This window comes from Candida metapsilosis (assembly GCF_017655625.1).
Source record: "Candida metapsilosis strain BP57 chromosome Unknown scaffold3, whole genome shotgun sequence".
In the NCBI taxonomy this organism is placed as follows: Eukaryota; Fungi; Ascomycota; class Pichiomycetes; order Serinales; family Debaryomycetaceae; genus Lodderomyces; species Lodderomyces metapsilosis.
This window is the reverse complement of record NW_027138161.1, coordinates 1,149,362-1,170,865: the sequence shown is the minus strand read 5'-3', so window position 1 is coordinate 1,170,865 and position 21,504 is coordinate 1,149,362. Positions and strand designations below refer to the sequence as shown.

Here is a 21,504-nt window from a genome sequence, read left to right as displayed (position 1 = left end):
ATATCAAGAATATATAAATAGTGTTCCGAGGAATGATTCTTAAGCTAGACGACTCGCTTCGCTTCTCTTGTGACACTCGACATCTTACAATGGAAGACCAAATGGAGCTTGCCGACAAAACTTGCTGCAATCTGACTGACGATGGTAGCCACAAGGAGGACTACCAATATCCATACTCGGCAATATCAGCTTTACGCAAAGATATTGAGTCCATGAAGACTGATTTAGAAAAGCAAGCAAAGTCCACGCCACAACCAGAGCCAGTGGTGCCTTTTTCTCCTGCTCCATTTCGTGAACAACAAATGTCTCTTTGTTTTTTTGTGGCTGCTTTTTTAATCGTCACAAGCCCATTTATGATTGTGTTTGGACCGTTTTTGATGAAGTTGTTTGGTGTGTTTGGCTTAAATCTAGGCTTATTTTCCTTGTTTGTTGGCGCAGCGGTAGCATTCAATGCAATAGAATATCTTGGGGTGGCTACATTTAACTGGTGTGTTGGTGGTGCATTTTTAATTTCACTGTTGGTGCTGATTGTCTTTATTGCTCTAATTTGGGTGAATGCAGAAGCTTCAATTGCTAAAGAGTTGAGATATGTTGTTGGCTGATCCGATCGGGTTTCAAAAGGGGGTAGGAAGTTGCGAATCTTTAAAGGTTGGCGAAACAAGGTAATCAGAAATTAAGAAGGTGGAAAGTTGTACCCAATTTATGATGATGATGTAGATGCAGTAAATGTGGAAGTCATGAAAATTGTAGATGACTTAAAATACTACAAGAGTAGGCATGTAGTGATATATAACCCTTTTTATGTATAGACTGTTAAAAGTATACAACTGCTTATCTGCCTTCAACTCAATCACTCTTTCCTGGATGTGCAGGTTTCACAAGAATATTATGCACAGACAGACCCAACGCCGTGCAAAAAAGGGAAACATTGGGGAAGCTCGTACTTGCTGAAACCACCAATGAGAATCCTCTTCTTAGATTTATAATTTCAAGAAGGATCTTGTTATGCTGTTGGACCCCTATTTGGGGGAGCAAAAAAACCAATAGAGTAACAAAGTCGCCTTTTGCACCCATTGAGGAAATTATACCCTATTGGTATCAGTAGCATATAAATAGTGTTCCCTGGAACGATTGTCAAACTGAATATATTCTCCTCTCTCCAGGCACTCAATATCTTACAATGGACGACCAAATGGAACTTGCCGACAGAACCTGCTGCAATCTGACTGACGATGGTAGCCACAAGGAGGACTATCAAGATCCATACTCATCAATATCCGCTTTACGCAAGGAGATTGAGTCCTTGAAGACTGATTTAGAAAAGCAAGCAAAGTCCAAGCCAAAGCCTGAGCCAGTGGTGATGCAGTTTCCTGCTGCCCCATTTCGTGGCGAGCAAACTTGCTTCTGTTCAGTGGTGGCTGTTATCTTATTTATCTCGACTCCCTTTATGATTGTGTTTGGGACCTTGTTGGTTAGAATGTTTGGTGTGTTTGGTTTAAGTCTTGCTTTCTTTTTTTTGATTCTTGATGCAGCAGTTGCATTCAATGCCGTTGAGATACTTGGAACTGTTACTTTCAACTGGTGTGCGGTTGGTGGATTTTTATTTTGGCTTTTGCTTCTGGCTGGTTTCGTTGCTTTTGTTTGGTTGAAATCGGGCTCTTCAATTTGACTGATGAAGGAGGATCTATGGGTGTAAGTTATTATAAATTGTTTGTAAAAGGATAGATACAGTACTATGATTTGGATATGAGGTAGAGATGTTATTATGTGCTTTGGTCTCTTATCTTCTTAACGTATATTTTTTTTCATGAAAATGTTGCAAAATTAATAGAAAAATATAGTGCCTTTCCAAATAAAACAAGTGAAAACTTGCTAAGAACTTGATCAATTAACACCAGACCTGACTCAAATACAGAAACTCGAATTGAGGGATAGCTTTATTGGATTAGATAGAATTGCAAGAACTTGGTGCGGTAGCGCAACATTTTAGAGAAAAGATGTATCACGATGAGCTTTGAAAAAAAATAGTGGAAACACCACTTGCCTCAATACCAAACAAATGTCATCATCACAAGAAGAGTATTCATCAGACGAAGAAAGCATCTACGACTCGAATGTTGCCAACAAGTCGCAAGTACTTTTAGGATTTGTCGATGGGCCAGTAACTCGAGAAGATCAACCAACAATTGAAGATACATTTATTGGTGGGCAACCAATATGGCTTCATCCAGAGTCAAAACCAGAAGAAAGTTATTTAATCTGTGACTCATGTGGAAAGAAGTTGGCTTTGTTGTTGCAAGCTTTTTCCCCACTTGATAGTGCTTTATATGATCGAGTGTTGTACATTTTTGGATGTAAAGATGGCCAGTGTGCAAAGAAGAAGGGAAGTGTCAAGGTAATTAGAGGTGTGAATAAGAATGACGAAGTGGTTAAAAGGATAAAAGAAGAGCTTGATGGGGTCAAAATGAAGGAGATGGAAGATAAGTTGAAACTGGAACAACTGAAGAAATTGAATGATGAGTTGACAAAGAATTTGTTTAGTAAAGACAAGTCTAGTGATAATCCGTTTGGAGGTTCGAATCCATTTGCAAAGAATGATAATCCATTCAATAGCAATCTGGGTAATCCTTTTGCTCCAACCGAATCTAATGCCAAGACAGATGAGAAACCCGCCACCAAGTCACAACTGTACGCAGATGTAGCGAAAACTGCACCAAAACTGCCCAAACAGGAAGAGAAGAAATTACAAGACGGTCTACCCCAATACAATGGTAGTTTTGTATACGTGGATCAGGAAAAGTTCCGCAAAGATAAAGATGAAGAAGCACAATTGGCCAAGTACAAACATTTAATTGAAGAAAACGATGCTCCAGAAGAAGGTTCCTCCAAGAGACGTGGATCATCCTCATCAGCAGTCTTGGATCCACATACAACCAAAATATCCAATATGCTTGATGACAAGTACTTTGAAAATTTTTCATCTACGGTTAAACATAATCCAGGCCAAGTATTGCGCTATGATTTAAATGGCAAACCATTGCTTTACAATGGTAAGGATGATGTGGCAAAGATATTCCTAAACTCCAATCAACCAAGTATCCCACGTCCTGGGTATAATCCAAGTAGCGAACGCCGATTTGAACTACAGTTGATGCCAAAGGCAATTATGGATCTTGAAGGGTTGAATGACGATAACGTTGATGTTAAGGATATATTGAATGGAATGTCATGGGGTACAATTATTGTGTGTACTGACGTTGAGGATTATATTCCTGACGACAACTTTGATGAAAACAAGGTTGGCTATATTCAAGAATGGTGTGGTGTACAATGGGAAGAAAGTATATAGAGCACAAAGAGTTGTGTCTTTGTAGCTATTTCCGTAGTGGACAACTTGTCGTGTGAATATACATTCGGCCGTGGGGATAAATTATAAATCCGATTTGTAGCTTACCTCCTAGGAAATCCATGAGCTGCTTTTGTACCAAGGTGAGAATTGAAACGGATTTAACAATTCATAAGATGAGCAATTGAAGAAACTTGAAGTAAATTGAGCCGAGATTAAATTAACCTGCAAAGTCTAAACTATTTAAAATAGACTACTAAATCAAAGTCTCTAATGACATAATGTTGCATTATTGCGCGCCTCCTTTCAAGAAAAAAAGAAATTTTAATTTTATTTAATTTTTCCGCTTTGGAAGGACAGGAAGGTGCCTGTCTTCCACAGTGGGGCGCTTAAATTAGATCAACTGCAGTAAATTGATTAGTTCTTGCGGAACACATACGAGTGGCGTGTACCACTTGCTTGCTATAGTGTAGAAGATGTGTCTACAAAGTGAACAGAGAATGATCGGGTTCTTTCTTTTTTGCATAAATAGTCTGCATTGTATAGTTGCTATTATTTTCACAGGCGTATTTCTATGTTTTTTTTGGAGACAAGAGTGGAGCAATTTACTCCTTGTTTCTCTTTTGTACTATTCCTCTCGCGTGCTGGGTTGACGGACAAGGCTTTTGTGTTTCAGTGGAACTGTTTAGTAATAGTATTGATTGAAAAGAAGTTTTACAATAGAATTCTGGAAGTCCAGACCAGAAGAAGCTGATATGCCGGAGCTGTATAGAGACCATGTTACTCTATTATTTGCGCGTGATGTGGTCTGACGTGATATGTAAGGATGCTCTAGAAAATGTTTAGTTGTAATAGCAAATACTCATCTTCATAAAGCAGGGTTTGAGGTCTTATGATGTCATTGTAGTTTTATAAAAACCTCCTTTCAAAAATTCTTATAGTAACACAAAGAGTCACCAGAAAATAATAATAATAATTGACAAACCAAACAGGAAAAACAATCATTTAACTATAAAGCAGACAGTAATCATCTAACGCATAACCAACAACCAAGTTTCACAAAGGAAGACAAAAGAAACATTCGACGATATTCACAAAGCAATAAGGAGTTAATAAATAGGAAGACAAAGAACCTGGTTGAAGAAAAAAAAATTATCAAAGTCCATTTACACTTTACTTATTGCTTCTTTCTACAGTATATTACATTCGCTAGACATATATCACTTTGACATTGCAGTAACCCACAGAAGCTTCCAATTATGTCCCATGACTATTCTTCATCAAGTGATGACGAAAACTTTAATCCAAGTTCTCAAAACAGATATCATATTCAAATCCCACAGCAACAACTCAACTTGAACGAAGTTCGTAAACAGAATCAAAAGAAGGACAATGCAAAGTTCACCAAACAAACTTCTTCCAAGTTAAATAAAGTTGCTAGAAGGTTTCAGAACAAAAAAAGCAATGCAAAGAAGTATCTTGACTCATATACTCCTCGTGATCCAAGAGCTTCATTGAATGCATCGAGACTGTCTCAGGGGTCTTTTGAAGATGCATACGGTGAAGGCAACGGAGATAGTGATTCCGATTCCGATGATGAGTTTAATCCTGGTGGATTTCAATCTGGTAATCAGAATTTACCTCATTTCAAATTTGATGCTAATGATATTAGGAAAAGTCAAGGACCTATTGAAAGTGACGATGATGATGATTCAGACGGTGGTAGCTATCAAGACCAAACTCATACTGATTTCACTCATATCCAACAAGTTCCGCATGAGCAATTTTATCAAACCGATTCATCTGATGATGAAGGTGAAAGGGGACACAAAGGAGCTCCCGAGTCCACACGTGACCCACTTGAGAGGACAAAGTCAGGTACATCCAGAAAGTTATCTGATGAGCACTATGCTGCAAACACTGCATCATCTTCATCATCCTCATCTAAGCCAAATCGGAAACCATCGATTCATTCATTACGCTCCCACGAGTCTGCTTCAAAAAAGAGTTTAAACAGTGCATCAAAGGAATCAGGTGGTGGTGGTCTTCGTGGAATCCTTCGTAAAATGTCATTAGCTGATCGAATCCCTTCACAAGATCAGGATATCAGTCACAGTGACACATTCTTAGGAAGAGTCTTGGCTGGAGGTAATGAAGGATTAAGCGGTGGAGGATTAGCTCCCGGTGCAACTCGTTACTCAAGAGATAAATCTGGTAACGAGGATGAAGAGAAGCGTGTTGGGTTTGCAGACCAAGGTGATCAACATGCAATTGAAATGCAACCTCTTTCAAAATATGACGATTTGAGTGACGAGGTTAAAGCATTGGTGGATCAACATATTCCTGATGCACTTTTACATTCAAACAATACCAGTGCAAATACTAGTGGTAATGTCACTCCTAATCGTAGTCATGAAGATTTGCTTAATGAGAAAGCAAAAGATGATAAAGAAGAGTCCAAGAAGTCTAGCGACAAGAGTGAAAATGAAAACAAAGATAACCCGTTTTACGCACCAAACCCTGATATTTTCCTTCGTGGTCATAATGATTCCGAACCAAATGAATTGGCTGGCGTCGATGGAAATTTCATTGAGCCACCAAAACAAGTCCAAGCGGGTGTGTTGTCCTCATTGTTGCGGTTATATCAACAACCAATGGAAAACAAATCAGCCAGTTCGTTGTCACAAGTTGACACCAACGACTCAGCAATGGATAGTTTTAATGATGGCAGAGCCACCCTGCATTTAGATTTGACCAAGTTTGGAACTGAAGTTGGTGCTGGAGTTAAATACGGAATGAAGTCAGCGCAACATGGTGCTAGTAAAGGGTACCTGAATATAAAAGCATCCGGTAAAGCCTTTGGTAAAGCAGCTAATAAAATGAGAAAGGGCAAATCCGGTGCCAGTGATAAACCATTGCCAGATGACAGTGATGATGATGGTGACGATGGCGATGGTGACGGAAAAGGTGGTCCCGGTGGAGATGGTAACGGCAGAGACCCTAATGGCTTACCATCCTTCCAAAACGCTAAGCCCAAGGTGCCCAAAAAGAGACCAACTGATCCAGCAAACACATTGAAGAAGTTGAAACGTAACAAGAAAGCAGAAAGATTGCGTATTACTGTGCACATTGCCGATGTTTTGCAACGTCAAAGATTCATTATCAACATGTGTCGTGCGTTAATGTTATACGGAGCGCCAACGCATCGTTTGGAAGAGTATATGGTTATGACTTCTCGGGTGTTGGAAATTGACGGACAATTCATCTACTTCCCTGGATGTATGTTGGTTTCATTTGGTGATGCCGCCACTAGGACCTCCGAAGTTCATCTTGTTCGATGTGCACAAGGGATCAATTTGGGTAAATTGACCGATACGCATAAGCTTTATAAAGCAGTGACTCACGATTTGATTGGTGTTGAGGAAGCAACCGCAAAATTGGATGAGTTGCTAAAGAAGAAGAATAGGTACCCGCCATGGATGTGTGTGTTTCTTTATGCACTTGGATCATTAGCGGTGACGCCATATGCGTTTGATGGTGGATGGGTTGATTTGCCAATCAGTTTTGGAATTGGATTATGTGTTGGATTTTTGCAGTATTACGTTTCAACATTATCCAACTTGTATTCCAACGTGTTTGAAGTTTCATCAGCTATTGTTGTATCGTTTATTGCTAGAGGTATCGGTTCCATCCGAGGAGGAGATTTATTCTGCTTCAGTGCCATTGCTCAAGGATCCTTAGCTATCATTTTACCCGGGTACATTATTTTAACAGGGTCATTGGAATTACAATCGAGAAATCTTGTTGCTGGGGCGGTGCGGATGTTTTATGCAATCATTTACTCATTGTTCCTTGGATTTGGAATCACATTGGGATCGGCGTTATTTGGATGGGTATATCATGACGCAACATCACTGAATAGTTGTCCCAAGGGCCATTCAATTGACGATAAATGGAGAATCTTGTTTGTTCCCATGTTTGCGACGTGCTTAGGATTGATCAATCAAGCAAGATGGCGCCAATTGCCAATCATGGTAGCCATTGCTGGTACCAGTTATGTTGCCACTTACTTTTCAGGTAAACATTTTGCCAACGTGACTGAATTTACTGCATGTATCGGAGCATTCATTATTGGAATCTGCGGTAACTTGTATTCGCGTATATGGAAAGGGGTAGCCGTGTCAGCAATGTTGCCAGCTATTTTCGTCCAAGTTCCTTCTGGTATCGCTTCAAAGAGTTCATTGATTTCCGGTGTAGCAGCTGCCGATAAGATCACCAATCGTAATGGAACTGATTCTAGTTCCACTGATAGTACGACCTCATTGAGTTTTGGTGCTTCGATGGTTGAAGTGTCGATTGGAATTAGTGTGGGGTTGTTTGCGGCTGCGTTGTTTGTTTATCCATTTGGCAAAAAGGGAACAGGATTGTTTACATTGTAAGGGAGAGAAGAGAAGAAGTTGGCTCTTTCCTTTTCCGGAAATACAGATCAATATTTATTTAATAGAACATAGAGTGGGGTGGATATATATAGAATAGAATTAGACTTAAAATAGAGGTATTTTGGATACAAGAATGGACTTTGTAGAGGTAGTGTCGATTGAATTGTACTTGCGACATACGAATGCGATGCGCGTTAATTTTTCACGCGAATCCGACCTAATATCTTCAAGCCAGTCCGATACAGTCTGGCTACAATGATGGAGTTTCGTGTGCGCAGTAGTACAAAAGATTTAGGACCAATTGAATAATTTTGAGGCAGTAGTATGAATTAAAGCTACAAGTATTGTAGTTGCTATTATTTTCACAGGCGTACCAACTGTTTGGGACAAGAATGGAGCAATGATCTCCTCGTTGTCTTTTGTACTATACATGTCGCGTGATTGATTGAGTAACAAGACTCGTGTGCTAGTCGAACTGTTTAGTCATGGTATTGTTATTCATTAAAGAGAAGTTTTACAATAGAATTTGGAACCAGACAAGTTGAGAAGAAGTTGATATGCCGGAGATGTATTAATCATGCTACTTCATTGTTTGCGCGTGATGTGGTCTAATGTGATATATAATGATGCCGTAGTAAATGTTTAAATGTAATAACAAATACTCATCCCATGAAGCAGAGTTTAAGGTCTTACGATTTTAAAATTTCTAAATATGTAACACAAAAGAATCACCAAAGAAACAATAGAAAAATCATGAATTTACAACCAAACAGATCATTGACCATTAAGCAGATACACTATTCATTCACACAATAATTACTGATTCCAACACTTATCCAGTAACAAAGTATAGTAAAAGAAACATTTGACTATATTCACATATCAATAAAAAGTTAATAAAAAGGAAAACAAGGAACCAGAAAAAAATAAAAGGTAGCCAAGTTCATCTACTTATTGCTTCTTTCCTACAGTATATTACATTCGCTAGACATATATCACTTTGACATTGCAGTAACCCACAGAAGCTTCCAATTATGTCCCATGACTATTCTTCATCAAGTGATGACGAAAACTTTAATCCAAGTTCTCAAAACAGATATCATATTCAAATCCCACAGCAACAACTCAACTTGAACGAAGTTCGTAAACAGAATCAAAAGAAGGACAATGCAAAGTTCACCAAACAAACTTCTTCCAAGTTAAATAAAGTTGCTAGAAGGTTTCAGAACAAAAAAAGCAATGCAAAGAAGTATCTTGACTCATATACTCCTCGTGATCCAAGAGCTTCATTGAATGCATCGAGACTGTCTCAGGGGTCTTTTGAAGATGCATACGGTGAAGGCAACGGAGATAGTGATTCCGATTCCGATGATGAGTTTAATCCTGGTGGATTTCAATCTGGTAATCAGAATTTACCTCATTTCAAATTTGATGCTAATGATATTAGGAAAAGTCAAGGACCTATTGAAAGTGACGATGATGATTCAGACGGTGGTAGCTATCAAGACCAAACTCATACTGATTTCACTCATATTCAGCAAGTTCCTCATGAGCAATTTTATCAAACCGATTCCTCTGATGATGAAGGTGAAAGGGGACACAAAGGAGCTCCCGAGTCCACACATGATCCACTTGAGCGAACAAAATCAGGCACATCCAGAAAATCATCCGATGAGCACTATGCTGCAAACACTGCATCATCTTCATCATCCTCATCTAAGCCAAATCGGAAACCATCAATTCATTCATTACGCTCCCACGAGTCTGCTTCAAAAAAGAGTTTAAACAGTGCATCGAAAGAATCAAGTGGTGGTGGTGGTCTTCGTGGAATCCTTCGTAAAATGTCATTAGCTGATCGAATCCCTTCACAAGATCAAGATATCAGTCACAGCGACACATTTTTAGGAAGAGTCTTGACTGGGGGTAATGAAGGATTAAGTGTTGGTGGATTAGCTCCCGGTGCAACTCGTTACTCAAGAGATAAATCTGGTAACGAGGATGAAGAGAAGCGTGTTGGGTTTGCAGACCAAGGTGATCAACATGCAATTGAAATGCAACCTCTTTCAAAATATGACGATTTGAGTGATGAGGTTAAAGCATTGGTGGATCAACACATTCCCGATGCTCTTTTGCATTCAAACAATACTAGTGCAAATACTAGTGGTAATGTCACTCCTAGTCCTAGTCATGAGGATTTGCTTAATGAGAAAGCAAAAGATGATAAAGAAGAGTCCAAGAAGTCTAGCGACAAGAGTGAAAATGAAAACAAAGATAACCCATTTTATGCACCCAACCCGGATATTTTCCTTCGTGGTCATAATGATTCAGAACCAAATGAATTGGCTGGTGTCGATGGAAAATATATCAAACGACCAAAACAAGTCCAAGCGGGTGTGTTGTCCTCATTGTTGCGGTTATATCAACAACCAATGGAAAACAAATCAGCCAGTTCATTATCACAAGTCAGCACTAATGATTCCGCAAAGGATAGATTCAAGTTTGGAACTGAAGCTACTTCTGGAATGAAGTCAGTGCAACATAGTGATAGTAAAGGGTGCCTGAATATAAAAGCATCCAGAAAAATCTTTGGTGAAGCAACTCATAAAGTGAGAATGGGCAAACATGGTACTACTTATAAACAATTATTTGATGACAGTGATGATGACAGTGATGATGACGATTATGGTAACTATGGTAAAGGTGGTGCCGGTGGAGATGGTAACGGCAGAGACCCTAATGGCTTACCATCCTTCCAAAACGCTAAGCCCAAGGTGCCCAAGAAGAGACCAACTGATCCAGCAAACACATTGAAGAAGTTGAAACGTAACAAGAAAGCAGAACGATTGCGTATTACTGTGCACATTGCCGATGTTTTGCAACGTCAAAGATTCATTATCAACATGTGTCGTGCATTAATGTTGTACGGAGCGCCAACGCATCGTTTGGAAGAGTATATGGTTATGACTTCCAGGGTGTTGGAAATTGACGGACAATTCATCTACTTCCCTGGATGTATGTTGGTTTCATTTGGTGATGCCGCCACTAGGACCTCCGAAGTTCATCTTGTTCGATGTGCACAGGGGATCAATTTGGGTAAATTGACCGATACGCATAAGCTTTATAAAGCAGTGACTCACGATTTGATTGGTGTTGAAGAAGCAACCGCAAAATTGGATGAGTTGTTAAAGAAGAACAATAGGTACCCGCCATGGATGTGTGTGTTTCTCTATGCCCTTGGATCATTAGCGGTGACGCCATATGCGTTTGATGGTGGATGGGTTGATTTGCCAATCAGTTTTGGAATTGGATTATGTGTTGGGTTTTTGCAATATTACGTTTCAACATTATCCAACTTGTATTCCAACGTATTTGAAGTTTCATCAGCTATTGTCGTGTCATTCATTGCTAGAGGTATCGGTTCCATCCGAGGAGGAGATTTATTCTGCTTCAGTGCCATTGCTCAAGGATCCTTGGCTATCATTTTGCCCGGGTACATTATTTTAACAGGATCATTGGAATTACAATCGAGGAACCTCGTTTCTGGGTCTGTGCGGATGTTTTATGCAATCATTTACTCATTATTTCTTGGGTTTGGAATCACATTGGGATCGGCTTTATTTGGATGGGTATATCATGACGCAACATCACTGAATAGTTGTCCCAAGGGCCATTCAATTGACGATAAATGGAGAATCTTGTTTGTTCCCATGTTTGCGACGTGCTTAGGATTGATCAATCAAGCAAGATGGTGCCAATTGCCAATCATGATTGCCATTACTGGTATCAGTTATGTTGCCACTTACTTTTCAGGTAAACATTTCACCAACGTGACTGAATTCACCGCATGTATCGGAGCATTCATTATTGGGATTTGTGGTAACTTGTATTCACGTATTTTGAAAGGGGTAGCCGTGTCAGCAATGTTGCCAGCTATTTTCGTGCAAGTCCCCGGGGGTATCGCTTCTAAGAGCACGTTGATTTCCGGTTTACAAACTGCCGATAAGATTACTAATCGGAATGGTACTACTACTAGTACTACTACTACTACCACGACTACTGGCACTTCGATCTCGTTGAGTTTTGGTGCTGCTATGGTTGAAGTGTCGATTGGAATTAGTGTGGGGTTGTTTGCCGCTGCGTTGTTTGTTTATCCTTTTGGTAAAAAGGGAACTGGATTGTTTACGTTCTAGGGGGGGCCAGAGCACATCAAAGGTTGCTTTTTCTTTAGTACAAAACATTATTTATCTAGTAGAATATAAAGTAGCGTACATACATAGACTTGGATTAGGGTTAAAAGGAATGGGTTTTAACAAAAAGGGTCTTGTAGATTTAGTGTCCCGCTTGAATTACATCTGCGACATACCAATACACGAGAATCACGACATCCAAAAAAAACAAACTCTGTAAGATATCTTTCAATCGATCATAACCCAGGGTTTAGCAGCATGTTACAACAGAACCAAATATCAAACATACTCAAATCCGCACTACTGGCGCCAAATCGAGCTTCATCACAAGCAACTTCCAAGTTCCGTCCAGTTTCAATCTCATTATTATCCAACCATGGCAACCCATTAATTTCATTAACCACGAAACCAAGCCACCAAAACCAACAACAGCAACAACAGCAGCAGCAGCAGCAACAGCACCAAGATTCACAACAGAGTTTGAGTAATGATCGACAATGGCAGCTGCAGCCTGTTCTGCAACTCCATTCTTTACACAGTTCTAAAGCTGGTACGCCAACAACCACGACGTCAGCAACTGCCGCATTAGGTGGAGCAGGAGTAGCAGGAGTAGCAGGAGGTGAATACGAGCATGGGTATGGTGCAAGACCTAGATCATGTACTCCATTTGATTCAACTGCTGGAGGTGATGTATCAATCACGTTGGACCAATTGAAGATTTACTCCTTACTTGCATACAATTCCACCATTGAAAATAAGAATCAAGAAGCAAGTGAGTCAGGTAAAGAAAGTGGTAGTGCTAGTGATGGTGATGAATATTGGTCAATTGTCGACTTTGGCAATGTTAAATGTATAATATCGAGAATCGAATTAGGTGGAAGCAGCAAATTGGGTAATAATCATCAACGTGGGAATACCGACAAGGGGCAAGATATAAAACGTACTGATAATTCAGTGACAACTGCAGTTTACAACAATAATATGAAGGGTGCTCCAGATGCAGGTGAGTCTAGTGACACTGATGATTACAATGAAGAAGGAGATTCATTTGATGGGTACTTTGTTGTATTATTCTACCAACAATCCAAAGCATCTGTAGGGAAATCTGCAAATGGATCTGCTGAAGCAGCAGCGGATTCTGATTCTTCCTCTTCTGCTGCTATTGAAGTGGATGCTATTGCTAAGGTCAAGATTGATGCGGTTGTGAATGCGTTAAGTGAAGGATTAAAAGGGTATCAACGTGAGCCAAAGATTACTTACTAAAGGGTAGCAGAAGTGTTATTGAATCCGTCCAAAGTAAGCTAGGATCAAAACTACTATATATCAAACGTCATTTAAGTCTTAAGCAGTTGGATATACAGAGAGTAAAGTCAGATAAGTTTATACAAAGAGAGTAATCAAAGTAATAGATATAATATGTATTTATTTGTGAAACTCAAAGGATATAAAATGCTAATAATAATAGGTAATTAGTGAATAGAGAAAAGAAGAAAGAAAAAGCCCAAAGTTGAAAGGAAAAAGGTCAAGGAAGAAGAAGAAGACATTAAGTCATATAATGATGGGGTGGAGAATAGTGGAGTGGTAGAATATGTTGTCTTTTGCGGGTGGATATTATGATAGGTGAGGTTGTGTAAATATGGGTGGTTGTGTGAGGATGAAGCGTAAAACAGACAGGGATGGATTATAATATGTAAAAAACAGGGATAGTTTTATGTAGAATATTAATAATCTCTGTTTATGTGTGAATTATTATAATCTCTGTTTATGTGTGAATTAAGCTCCCTCTTGTACGTAGTTGATTTAGTTCTACTTTGCAATCATTTCTTCATCTTCTTCCTCTTCTTCTTCTTCTTCATCATCTTCTTCATAATCACCTTCATTTTCATCCATTAAACTTTCTTCATCAAAACTTTCTTCTTCTTCACTTTCATACCAAAAATCCTCATCTATTGGATCATCAATCAATTCTCGATTCTTAATAGCTTCATCATTACTATAAGCCAGGGTAGAATCATTAGGCATGACAAAATCTTCAGGAATATCCTTCTTTGACCGTTCAACCTCCTTCAATACTTTTTTCTTATACTCAGGGAAATTTTTTCTAAATTCAACTGATGCATCAATGTTTGCTGGTGAGTTTCCATTAGGATCATCCAAGAGGGAAATAATGGAGATTAATACACTTTCCACAGTTTGTGCTGGTGACCAAGTCTCACTTTCTGGTTCATCACTAGTTGGATCCCCACCTTGGTGCAAGATACTTATACACAAGCGTCCATCACGATAAATATTTGGATGATAAATGGCAGGAGTGAAACGAAACGATGGTGGACTAAATGGGAAGTCTTGTGGGAACCTCATTTGTCCTTTGAAATAGCCTCCATGGTATAATGAGTCTGGATTGAGTACCATTACTCCAATGTTCCATAAAAAGATGTTATCATCGTCTAATTCAATGTGGAATGAAGGAATCCTCTTTTTGGGGTCAGTCAAGTCTTTAAATTGTCGTTGTAAGATAGCAGCAGCAGATTTAGAACTCATGTTTTGGTAATATACTATACTGTGGTGGGATGTAAAGGGTGTGTATATGTGTGTGTAGATTGAAAATGTGTGTTTTATGAATTGTGTGTGATTGTGTGTGTGGTTATTTGGTATTATTACTAATAAATGCTAGTAATATATATATTGTATGTGTTTTGATAGGTGAAAGTGGTATACTATGGCTATGGGTATTACTATGAGTAGTAGTGGTGTATGTAGATGTAGATGTATATGGATATGTGTATGTGTACTGTTTGCCTGTGTTAAACTGGTTAAAAGTGTGTTGTTTTTTGATGTGAGTAAGTGGTGTGTTGAAGATTTGTTTTTCCTCATTTTCCTTCTCTTTTTTGTTATTTCTTTTTTTTTTTAATTCTCTCTAGTAGCACGTGATTGCGTGAATTTCTTTTTTTTTACTGTGTTTTGTTATTTGCTACGCTACCAATTTCAATTTTATCCGTGTTATAGTAGTTATTACACCATTAACACATACACAGCATCTAATCAACCGAAAAGACCAGCACATCTTGCGTGACAGAGAACTCTATAAATACAAGTTTGAATGGGAGCAGTACTGTGTGTTTGACTTTAATTAAAACACCTTTGGAAACCTATACTATATAAAAAGATTCTTTCTTTATTTTCTACAATCATTCTGGTACATATATACTCCTATGTGTTATCTTGAGCAGTAAAAGTCTGTGCAGCCTATAGTCATAGATCCCCACTAAGTACATATTGTATTGGTGTAGAGGTGGCTTTTCTTTTGACTGCAAAAAAAGAATCTAAATGTGTGTGAACTGAAAAATTGCTAATGTCGCAAGCTCAAACGCGACATAGAAAACTAATCACACAACAAAAGTATATGGAGTCAGGTTTGTAGCTTATCACGGAAAGTCGATGTAGCCCATGAAAGGTGATCTACTCTTATCCATCTATAAAGAAGTAGCAATTGTAAATACATATCTTTTGTATTATTAAAGTACTTTTTCTTCCTATCATTTCTACAAATCAATTTTACTGATCTAAACTAAATTCCGATAGTCGCACACACACACACACATATACACACACAGGAGTTTATCAGATTGTGGTATTCCTTTGCTATACAACACGAATCCACACTGCACCAGTCCAGACTACGACTGAACCAACTAGATTAGCATTCCCTACATATTCTCACGAAAACTCAACCCTCACCAAAACACAAACCATCTAAACTATGCCCCCCACAACGATACTTCATCAATCCATCCGACTATTCGCTACATCCTCGTCAGCCTCTGCATTCGCCAATCAAAACTACTATCAACTACTAGAACTACCCACAAATGCCTCCATAAAAGAAATTAAACACCAGTTCAAAAAATTATCCAAGAAATACCATCCAGACTTGAATCAACATCTAAAAGATGAAGCTAAGGAAGAAAACAATGCCAAGTACGTTGCTATGGTTAATGCTTATGATACGTTAAAAGACATCAAGAAGAAACGAGCTTATGATCAATCATCAGGAGGAGGAGCAGGTGGTGGTTCTGGAGTCCACATGAGCAATCGTCGATCCAATGAATACAACAAGTACTATGGTGAAGCAAAGTATCATTCACGTAGTGGCAGATCAACATATTCCGCCTCGGGACTAAATACCAAACGGCATAAAGTCAAATACCAACACTCGGGCTCAACTAACGCCAATCAACTGCATTTCTCTGGAGAACATATCAATCATGGTGATAAATACGACGTACCCCATTTCGATTATGATAAACATTTGAATCGCAATTTACAATTTGAACAACGGATAATTGATAAATACATGGACCCGTTAACTAAAGCCAAGATTTTGAATCAGTTGCAGAGTTCTGGTGAACATGTTTCTGAGGAGTTGAAGACAAAACATTTGTTACGACATGTCAAGATGATTAAACCTGGGTATGAACAATTACCAGGTGAAACTAATAGTAACACAAGTGACTCTTCTGCGTCTAATGCGTATAGGGATGCATATAATTCACCTAAAAACACGCATAATGTGAAGTATGGACAAAGTACCAATTACCAAGGTGGAGCCACGTATCAGAACATGTATCAGAAACCTAAATCTTCCAATTATTATGGGTATGGTGATCACTCCCATAATGGTGACCAGAATGGTGCTGCTAAGCTCTTTACTGCTTTGGGTGCTGGCACTTCATTATATATTCTTTATAAAATCATCTTTTAGAAAACATACCTATTCCATAGATATCCACTCTTGTATTCTCCTCTACGTCTTAAGGTGTTGCTACACTTCCTCGTCTTTATAGTCTTATATTATAATATACACCCCCAACATAGCCTTTCTTAACGATCAACTTCTCCAAACACCAAATCCATCGTACCAATAATAGCAACCGCATCAGCCAAAAGATGACCTCTAGCAATATGATCAAATGCACCCAAGTGTGCAAAACCAGGAGCTCTAATCTTACACCTATAAGGTCTTTCACTTCCATCACTAACGACATAAACAGCCATTTCACCTTTAGGAGCTTCAATGGCAGTATAAGTTTCACCTTGAGGTACAGCATAACCCTTTGTGAATAAAAGGAAATGATGAATCAACGCTTCCATATCTTCCTTCATTAAGCTTCTTGGTGGTGGAGATATATTATAATCTTCAACTTTAACTGGTCCTTGAGGCATATCATTTATACATTGGAATATGATTCTCAAAGATTGACGAAATTCCGCCATACGAATTAAATAACGATCATAAGAATCACCATTCAAACCAACAGCAATATCGAAATCAACTAAATCATAAGCATCATAAGGTTGAGATTTACGGATATCAAAGGGCACACCAGATCCACGCAACATTACTCCCGATAAAGCATAGTTTAATGCATCATCAGCAGTAACGACACCCACATTCATGGTACGTTCTTTCCAAATACGATTATCAGTACACAATTCTTCAATTTCATCAATACGATCACCAAATTGGGTGGCCCACATGTAAATATCATCCAATAAACCAGCTGGTAAATCTTGAGCTACTCCACCTGGTCTAACATAAGCAGAATGCAATCTAGCTCCCGAAACACGTTCATAAAACTCCATCAATTTTTCACGTTCTTCAAACCCCCATAAAAATGGAGTTAATCCACCAACATCCATAATGTGTGACAACACCGACATACAATGATTTAAAACCCTCGTGATTTCTCCAAACAAGGTACGAATATATTTACCTCTCAAAGGAACCTCAATATTTAACAACTTTTCAACTGCCAATGCAAACACTTGTTCATTAGTCATCATTGACACATAATCCAATCTATCAAAATATGGCAATGCTTGCATATAAGTCTTTGTTTCAATCAATTTCTCAGTACCTCGATGCAACAAACCAACGTGTGGATCACTACGGATAATTTCTTCACCATGCAATTCCAAAATCAATCTCAACACACCATGAGCAGCTGGATGCTGAGGACCGAAATTTATCGTGAAATGACGAATCTTGGTATTTTGTTTAGAAACTTGATCAGGATCATCAGACTTGTCCCACATCATATTGGTTTCATCCATTACTTCAGTGAATGTAGTCTTGTCAAACATTCCTGGTGGGTCAGAGTATTTTTGCACTTTTCTGCCTAATGGAGTAACGGCATTGGCTGTGGTTGGTTGTTTGTTGGGGGAGTTTGATGGTAATTGGGTTGATGCATAGGTCCTTCTTAGAGAAGAGAGTGCCTGTGGTCTTGCTAGTTTGAAGGAGTGGGATGATACTCTAGATGCCCTCAACATGGTGGTGGTATACAGTGAAGGTTGTGAATATGTATGTTATAGAATGCAAGTTACCTTTTGGTTTTAATGTCTCTTAATCTTCTATTGGTAGCTGAAAAAAGAAAAAAATTTCGTGTGTACTGTATTGTATTGTGTGTATGTGGTTACTAAATAAATTTATTTTATTGGCTGTAAATAACATATAACATTAATTGATCATATTTACACTACCTTTACATATACATGTCGTAAGCTCTAGTTTAGTGACATTGCGAATTAACGACACTGAAAAGAAAAAAAAAAAAGAAATTTAAAATTTTAAAGAAACGCGACTGTAAAAGGTCTTTAAGGTAAGTCTAGCCAGTACATAACTTTTATACAGGAAACACTCAGTAGATAAAAAAAAATTCAATTAAAATATAAACTTACTCTCTCTCGCTCTCTTCTCTAAATTTTTCAAAATTTATTGCAACTTTTCTTTATCAGCCAAAACCTAATGAACTACTCAAATACCAACACAGCATCTAATATAACACCACCACCCCAATCTCAACAACAAACGCAATTGCATCCACAACAACAGCCTCAGCACAATAAACGAAGAAATGACAATGACTTTGAAACCAACCAACAACGCTTCAAAACCATGACTCAAGAAGAAGCCATAAACTCAACCACAGAATGGCCCCAATTCATACACCCCGATGGAGGAATAGTTAAAATATCACCATGGGGGTCTATACGAGAATACGTTGATCCCAAAACTAACGAAACTGTTACCAAGTTTGAAGATTGTAATTTTGAAGAGTATTCATTCAAGTCGGAGACGGTGGAGAAATTGTATCAGACTCCAGATACGCCTCAGTCGTTGTATCAGCGATCTAGTAACCAATCTAATGAGAGTGGCGCCACTGTCGGTGGTGGTGGTGGTGGTGGTGGTGGCTCTTCAAATCATCAATTTACGTTGAGCCCGAGTAACGAAGTTGAAGGGTATGTTGTGGATGGATATGGACGATATCAAGGTAACGATGATATTTCATTATCTAGTGTACATGATGTAACGCATCAGTATCCAGTTGAACAGGAAAACTATTTTGGCATTGCTGGTGAGCAGATGGAGGAATTTGATTGCAGTTACAATGAAGATGAAGATGAGAAGATGGGATAGTGGCATGAAAGGAATGAGATTGTTTATCATTGGTGATGTAATTGTGCAACTCAGATGAAATAAAGAAACTGAATCTTTTCAATAAAAAGCAGAATTATGGAGTTGACTATAACAAGCAAAATCGGTTGGAAGTTCCACGGAAGTGCAAGAACGCGTCAATACTGAAACCACGAACAAATTTTGCAACGTACAACCTACTGTCATTAGTAATTGTTCCCTTTCATACGTGATTTCACATCCCTATACCAAAGCGTGACGCGTCTGAGGATAGACGGCGTCATTACCAACACGTGTCTGAATTTCTTTAAATAGCATCGATTGGAAATGTTTGGATATAAAGCAATTAAAATTATAAATGTGAAAACCGAGAGGGATATTAACGTTATCAAAGAGAATAAAATTTCAAATATACGAACAACTACGACTTTATCACTGCATTCCTATTCTCTATTTCCATTGCTTCTATTCCCGCGAATACATCTTGACTATAAGAGTAGATGAGGGGGACGTTACAAGCAACATCACAAGGAGCAAAGAATAAGTACACAATTTTGTAATTCATGCAATAAATGTAGTACCTAGACAATAAGTATACTTTTACACAAATCTCTTCTTCAAAGCTCTTTGAAGCTGTCTAAACCACGATGTCCAAGACTTTCCATACCAACACTTTTCCTCTTCAAAGTGCGTTCCTTTGGCTCCATTTCTCAAGGCCTAACTTCCGTAGCGGCAATGCAATTCCTCAAATCTTTCTAAGAAATAGATCTTACCATAGTACAATGGAAGCATTGATCGTAACTCACGCTCAGTATAACATCTCTTCAAGGTAACCAATTTCTTTTTTCCAAAGTACGATGTCGCGACTTTAAACTTCAGCTTTTCTAGAACATGGTACAGAGTTACTCTCGACCGGCTTGCTTGCGCGAACCAATGGAATCCAACACAACCGGGTTCAATTTGCGGACTAAACGACGATTGTTGCTCAAGCAGAAAAAAGCCGACTGGGCCCATGGGAAGGCTCTTCCACCAATGAATACTGGGATTTGGAAATTGTACCGTTAGTTGACAAACAAGTTGTGCAATGTATGTCCCTGCTTTCATAGTTGAAACAATAATTTTTCTCAAGGATTTGTGCCTAAATGTACATATTTTGGCTGGGGCATTCTCATAGAAATAAACTTGACGTAATCCTAGTTGGATCAATTTCGGAAACAAAGGATCAATATCGGAAGATGAAAAAAGTTGATCGAAATCACAGGACCCAGGAATGTACAATTCTCTTAAATCAGTGGTGGAAAATATCTTGTCAATCCTAAACTTTTTAAAATAAAACAGAAAGTTACAACTAAGCTCGATTTTCAATCGTCTCAACTTTAATTGACATTCATATCCCTGTTGAATCCATTTCGCGTGGGCCAACAACAACACTTAAATCGGTGATATTTGCAAATACATCATCGTTACTTAACTTCATACAAGGTCTTTGTGGATGAGGTTCTTGTCTGGGAAAGTGTGCATTCACTATATTGCGCCTAGTGTCTCCAACCCAAGTGTCTGCTTCTGATAATATTGGGCATCCGGTACCCGAACTCTTGGGAAATTCAACGCAAGCATCATCATCCGCACGAAAGTAGTCAGGTAATTTATCGTGTAAAGACTTGTGATAGAAATTCTTGATTCGATTAAAATGCGCACGGATCTGTCTACAGTCCAGCAAAGGGTACTCGAGGCAAGTAATTGGCTGATTTACATCCATCGACTTCAAATACTTCTCAATAGAGTCGACCGAAACTATGGTGAATTTGTTTGTTGTTGGATTATTCAAGTTTTCAGGAAAGTGGTATTTGGGAATTGTACAATTTGGCTCCCTTGGTGCAATCGGATCACTGTATACATGTATGTATTTGTAAAGTTTCAACTTTGTCACAGCTTGCAAACTTGAATGTAAAGGCGCCAAAGCCAATGCTTGGTGCTGGTTGAGTTCGGAAAAAATGCTTTCCAACGTGTGGTGTGGTAGATCTTCTAATGTAAGCATGACTTGTGGGCACTAAACGT

At 38.6% G+C, this 21,504-nt stretch overlaps 11 protein-coding genes across 11 annotated transcripts; 8 read left to right on the top strand and 3 right to left on the bottom strand. All coding sequences in view use genetic code 12, as the record gives it.

The window, feature by feature from the left end:
* Nucleotides 1-89: 89 nt before the first annotated feature.
* I9W82_003300 (uncharacterized protein) lies at nucleotides 90-602 on the top strand (the record flags this gene model as incomplete). Its single annotated transcript, XM_067692251.1, has 1 exon — nucleotides 90-602. One exon carries the CDS (start codon nucleotides 90-92, stop codon nucleotides 600-602), a length of 513 nt encoding a protein of 170 aa, XP_067548648.1.
* A 578-nt stretch (nucleotides 603-1,180) lies between these two features.
* Nucleotides 1,181-1,669, top strand: I9W82_003299 (uncharacterized protein; the record flags this gene model as incomplete). Its single annotated transcript, XM_067692248.1, has 1 exon — nucleotides 1,181-1,669. One exon carries the CDS (start codon nucleotides 1,181-1,183, stop codon nucleotides 1,667-1,669), a length of 489 nt encoding a protein of 162 aa, XP_067548647.1.
* A 390-nt stretch (nucleotides 1,670-2,059) lies between these two features.
* On the top strand, nucleotides 2,060-3,349 carry I9W82_003298 (uncharacterized protein; the record flags this gene model as incomplete). Its single annotated transcript, XM_067692247.1, has 1 exon — nucleotides 2,060-3,349. The coding sequence occupies one exon, from the start codon at nucleotides 2,060-2,062 to the stop codon at nucleotides 3,347-3,349; it is 1,290 nt and encodes a 429-aa protein (XP_067548646.1).
* Nucleotides 3,350-4,605: 1,256 nt separating this feature from the next.
* On the top strand, nucleotides 4,606-7,785 carry I9W82_003297 (threonine/serine exporter family protein; the record flags this gene model as incomplete). The annotated part of the gene is made up of 1 exon (XM_067692246.1): nucleotides 4,606-7,785. One exon carries the CDS (start codon nucleotides 4,606-4,608, stop codon nucleotides 7,783-7,785), a length of 3,180 nt encoding a protein of 1,059 aa, XP_067548645.1.
* Nucleotides 7,786-8,819: 1,034 nt separating this feature from the next.
* Nucleotides 8,820-11,975, top strand: I9W82_003296 (threonine/serine exporter family protein; the record flags this gene model as incomplete). Its single annotated transcript, XM_067692245.1, has 1 exon — nucleotides 8,820-11,975. One exon carries the CDS (start codon nucleotides 8,820-8,822, stop codon nucleotides 11,973-11,975), a length of 3,156 nt encoding a protein of 1,051 aa, XP_067548644.1.
* A 255-nt stretch (nucleotides 11,976-12,230) lies between these two features.
* I9W82_003295 (uncharacterized protein) lies at nucleotides 12,231-13,235 on the top strand (the record flags this gene model as incomplete). The annotated part of the gene is made up of 1 exon (XM_067692244.1): nucleotides 12,231-13,235. The coding sequence occupies one exon, from the start codon at nucleotides 12,231-12,233 to the stop codon at nucleotides 13,233-13,235; it is 1,005 nt and encodes a 334-aa protein (XP_067548643.1).
* A 543-nt stretch (nucleotides 13,236-13,778) lies between these two features.
* On the bottom strand, nucleotides 13,779-14,513 carry CDC34 (SCF E2 ubiquitin-protein ligase catalytic subunit; the record flags this gene model as incomplete). Its single annotated transcript, XM_067692243.1, has 1 exon — nucleotides 13,779-14,513. The coding sequence occupies one exon, from the start codon at nucleotides 14,511-14,513 to the stop codon at nucleotides 13,779-13,781; it is 735 nt and encodes a 244-aa protein (XP_067548642.1).
* A 1,219-nt stretch (nucleotides 14,514-15,732) lies between these two features.
* On the top strand, nucleotides 15,733-16,734 carry I9W82_003293 (uncharacterized protein; the record flags this gene model as incomplete). The annotated part of the gene is made up of 1 exon (XM_067692242.1): nucleotides 15,733-16,734. The coding sequence occupies one exon, from the start codon at nucleotides 15,733-15,735 to the stop codon at nucleotides 16,732-16,734; it is 1,002 nt and encodes a 333-aa protein (XP_067548641.1).
* A 119-nt stretch (nucleotides 16,735-16,853) lies between these two features.
* Nucleotides 16,854-18,302, bottom strand: NUC2 (Nuc2p; the record flags this gene model as incomplete). The annotated part of the gene is made up of 1 exon (XM_067692241.1): nucleotides 16,854-18,302. The coding sequence occupies one exon, from the start codon at nucleotides 18,300-18,302 to the stop codon at nucleotides 16,854-16,856; it is 1,449 nt and encodes a 482-aa protein (XP_067548640.1).
* Nucleotides 18,303-18,777: 475 nt separating this feature from the next.
* Nucleotides 18,778-19,449, top strand: I9W82_003291 (uncharacterized protein; the record flags this gene model as incomplete). The annotated part of the gene is made up of 1 exon (XM_067692240.1): nucleotides 18,778-19,449. The coding sequence occupies one exon, from the start codon at nucleotides 18,778-18,780 to the stop codon at nucleotides 19,447-19,449; it is 672 nt and encodes a 223-aa protein (XP_067548639.1).
* Nucleotides 19,450-20,833: 1,384 nt separating this feature from the next.
* I9W82_003290 (uncharacterized protein) lies at nucleotides 20,834-21,484 on the bottom strand (the record flags this gene model as incomplete). The annotated part of the gene is made up of 1 exon (XM_067692239.1): nucleotides 20,834-21,484. The coding sequence occupies one exon, from the start codon at nucleotides 21,482-21,484 to the stop codon at nucleotides 20,834-20,836; it is 651 nt and encodes a 216-aa protein (XP_067548638.1).
* Between the last annotated feature and the right edge of the window lie 20 nt (nucleotides 21,485-21,504).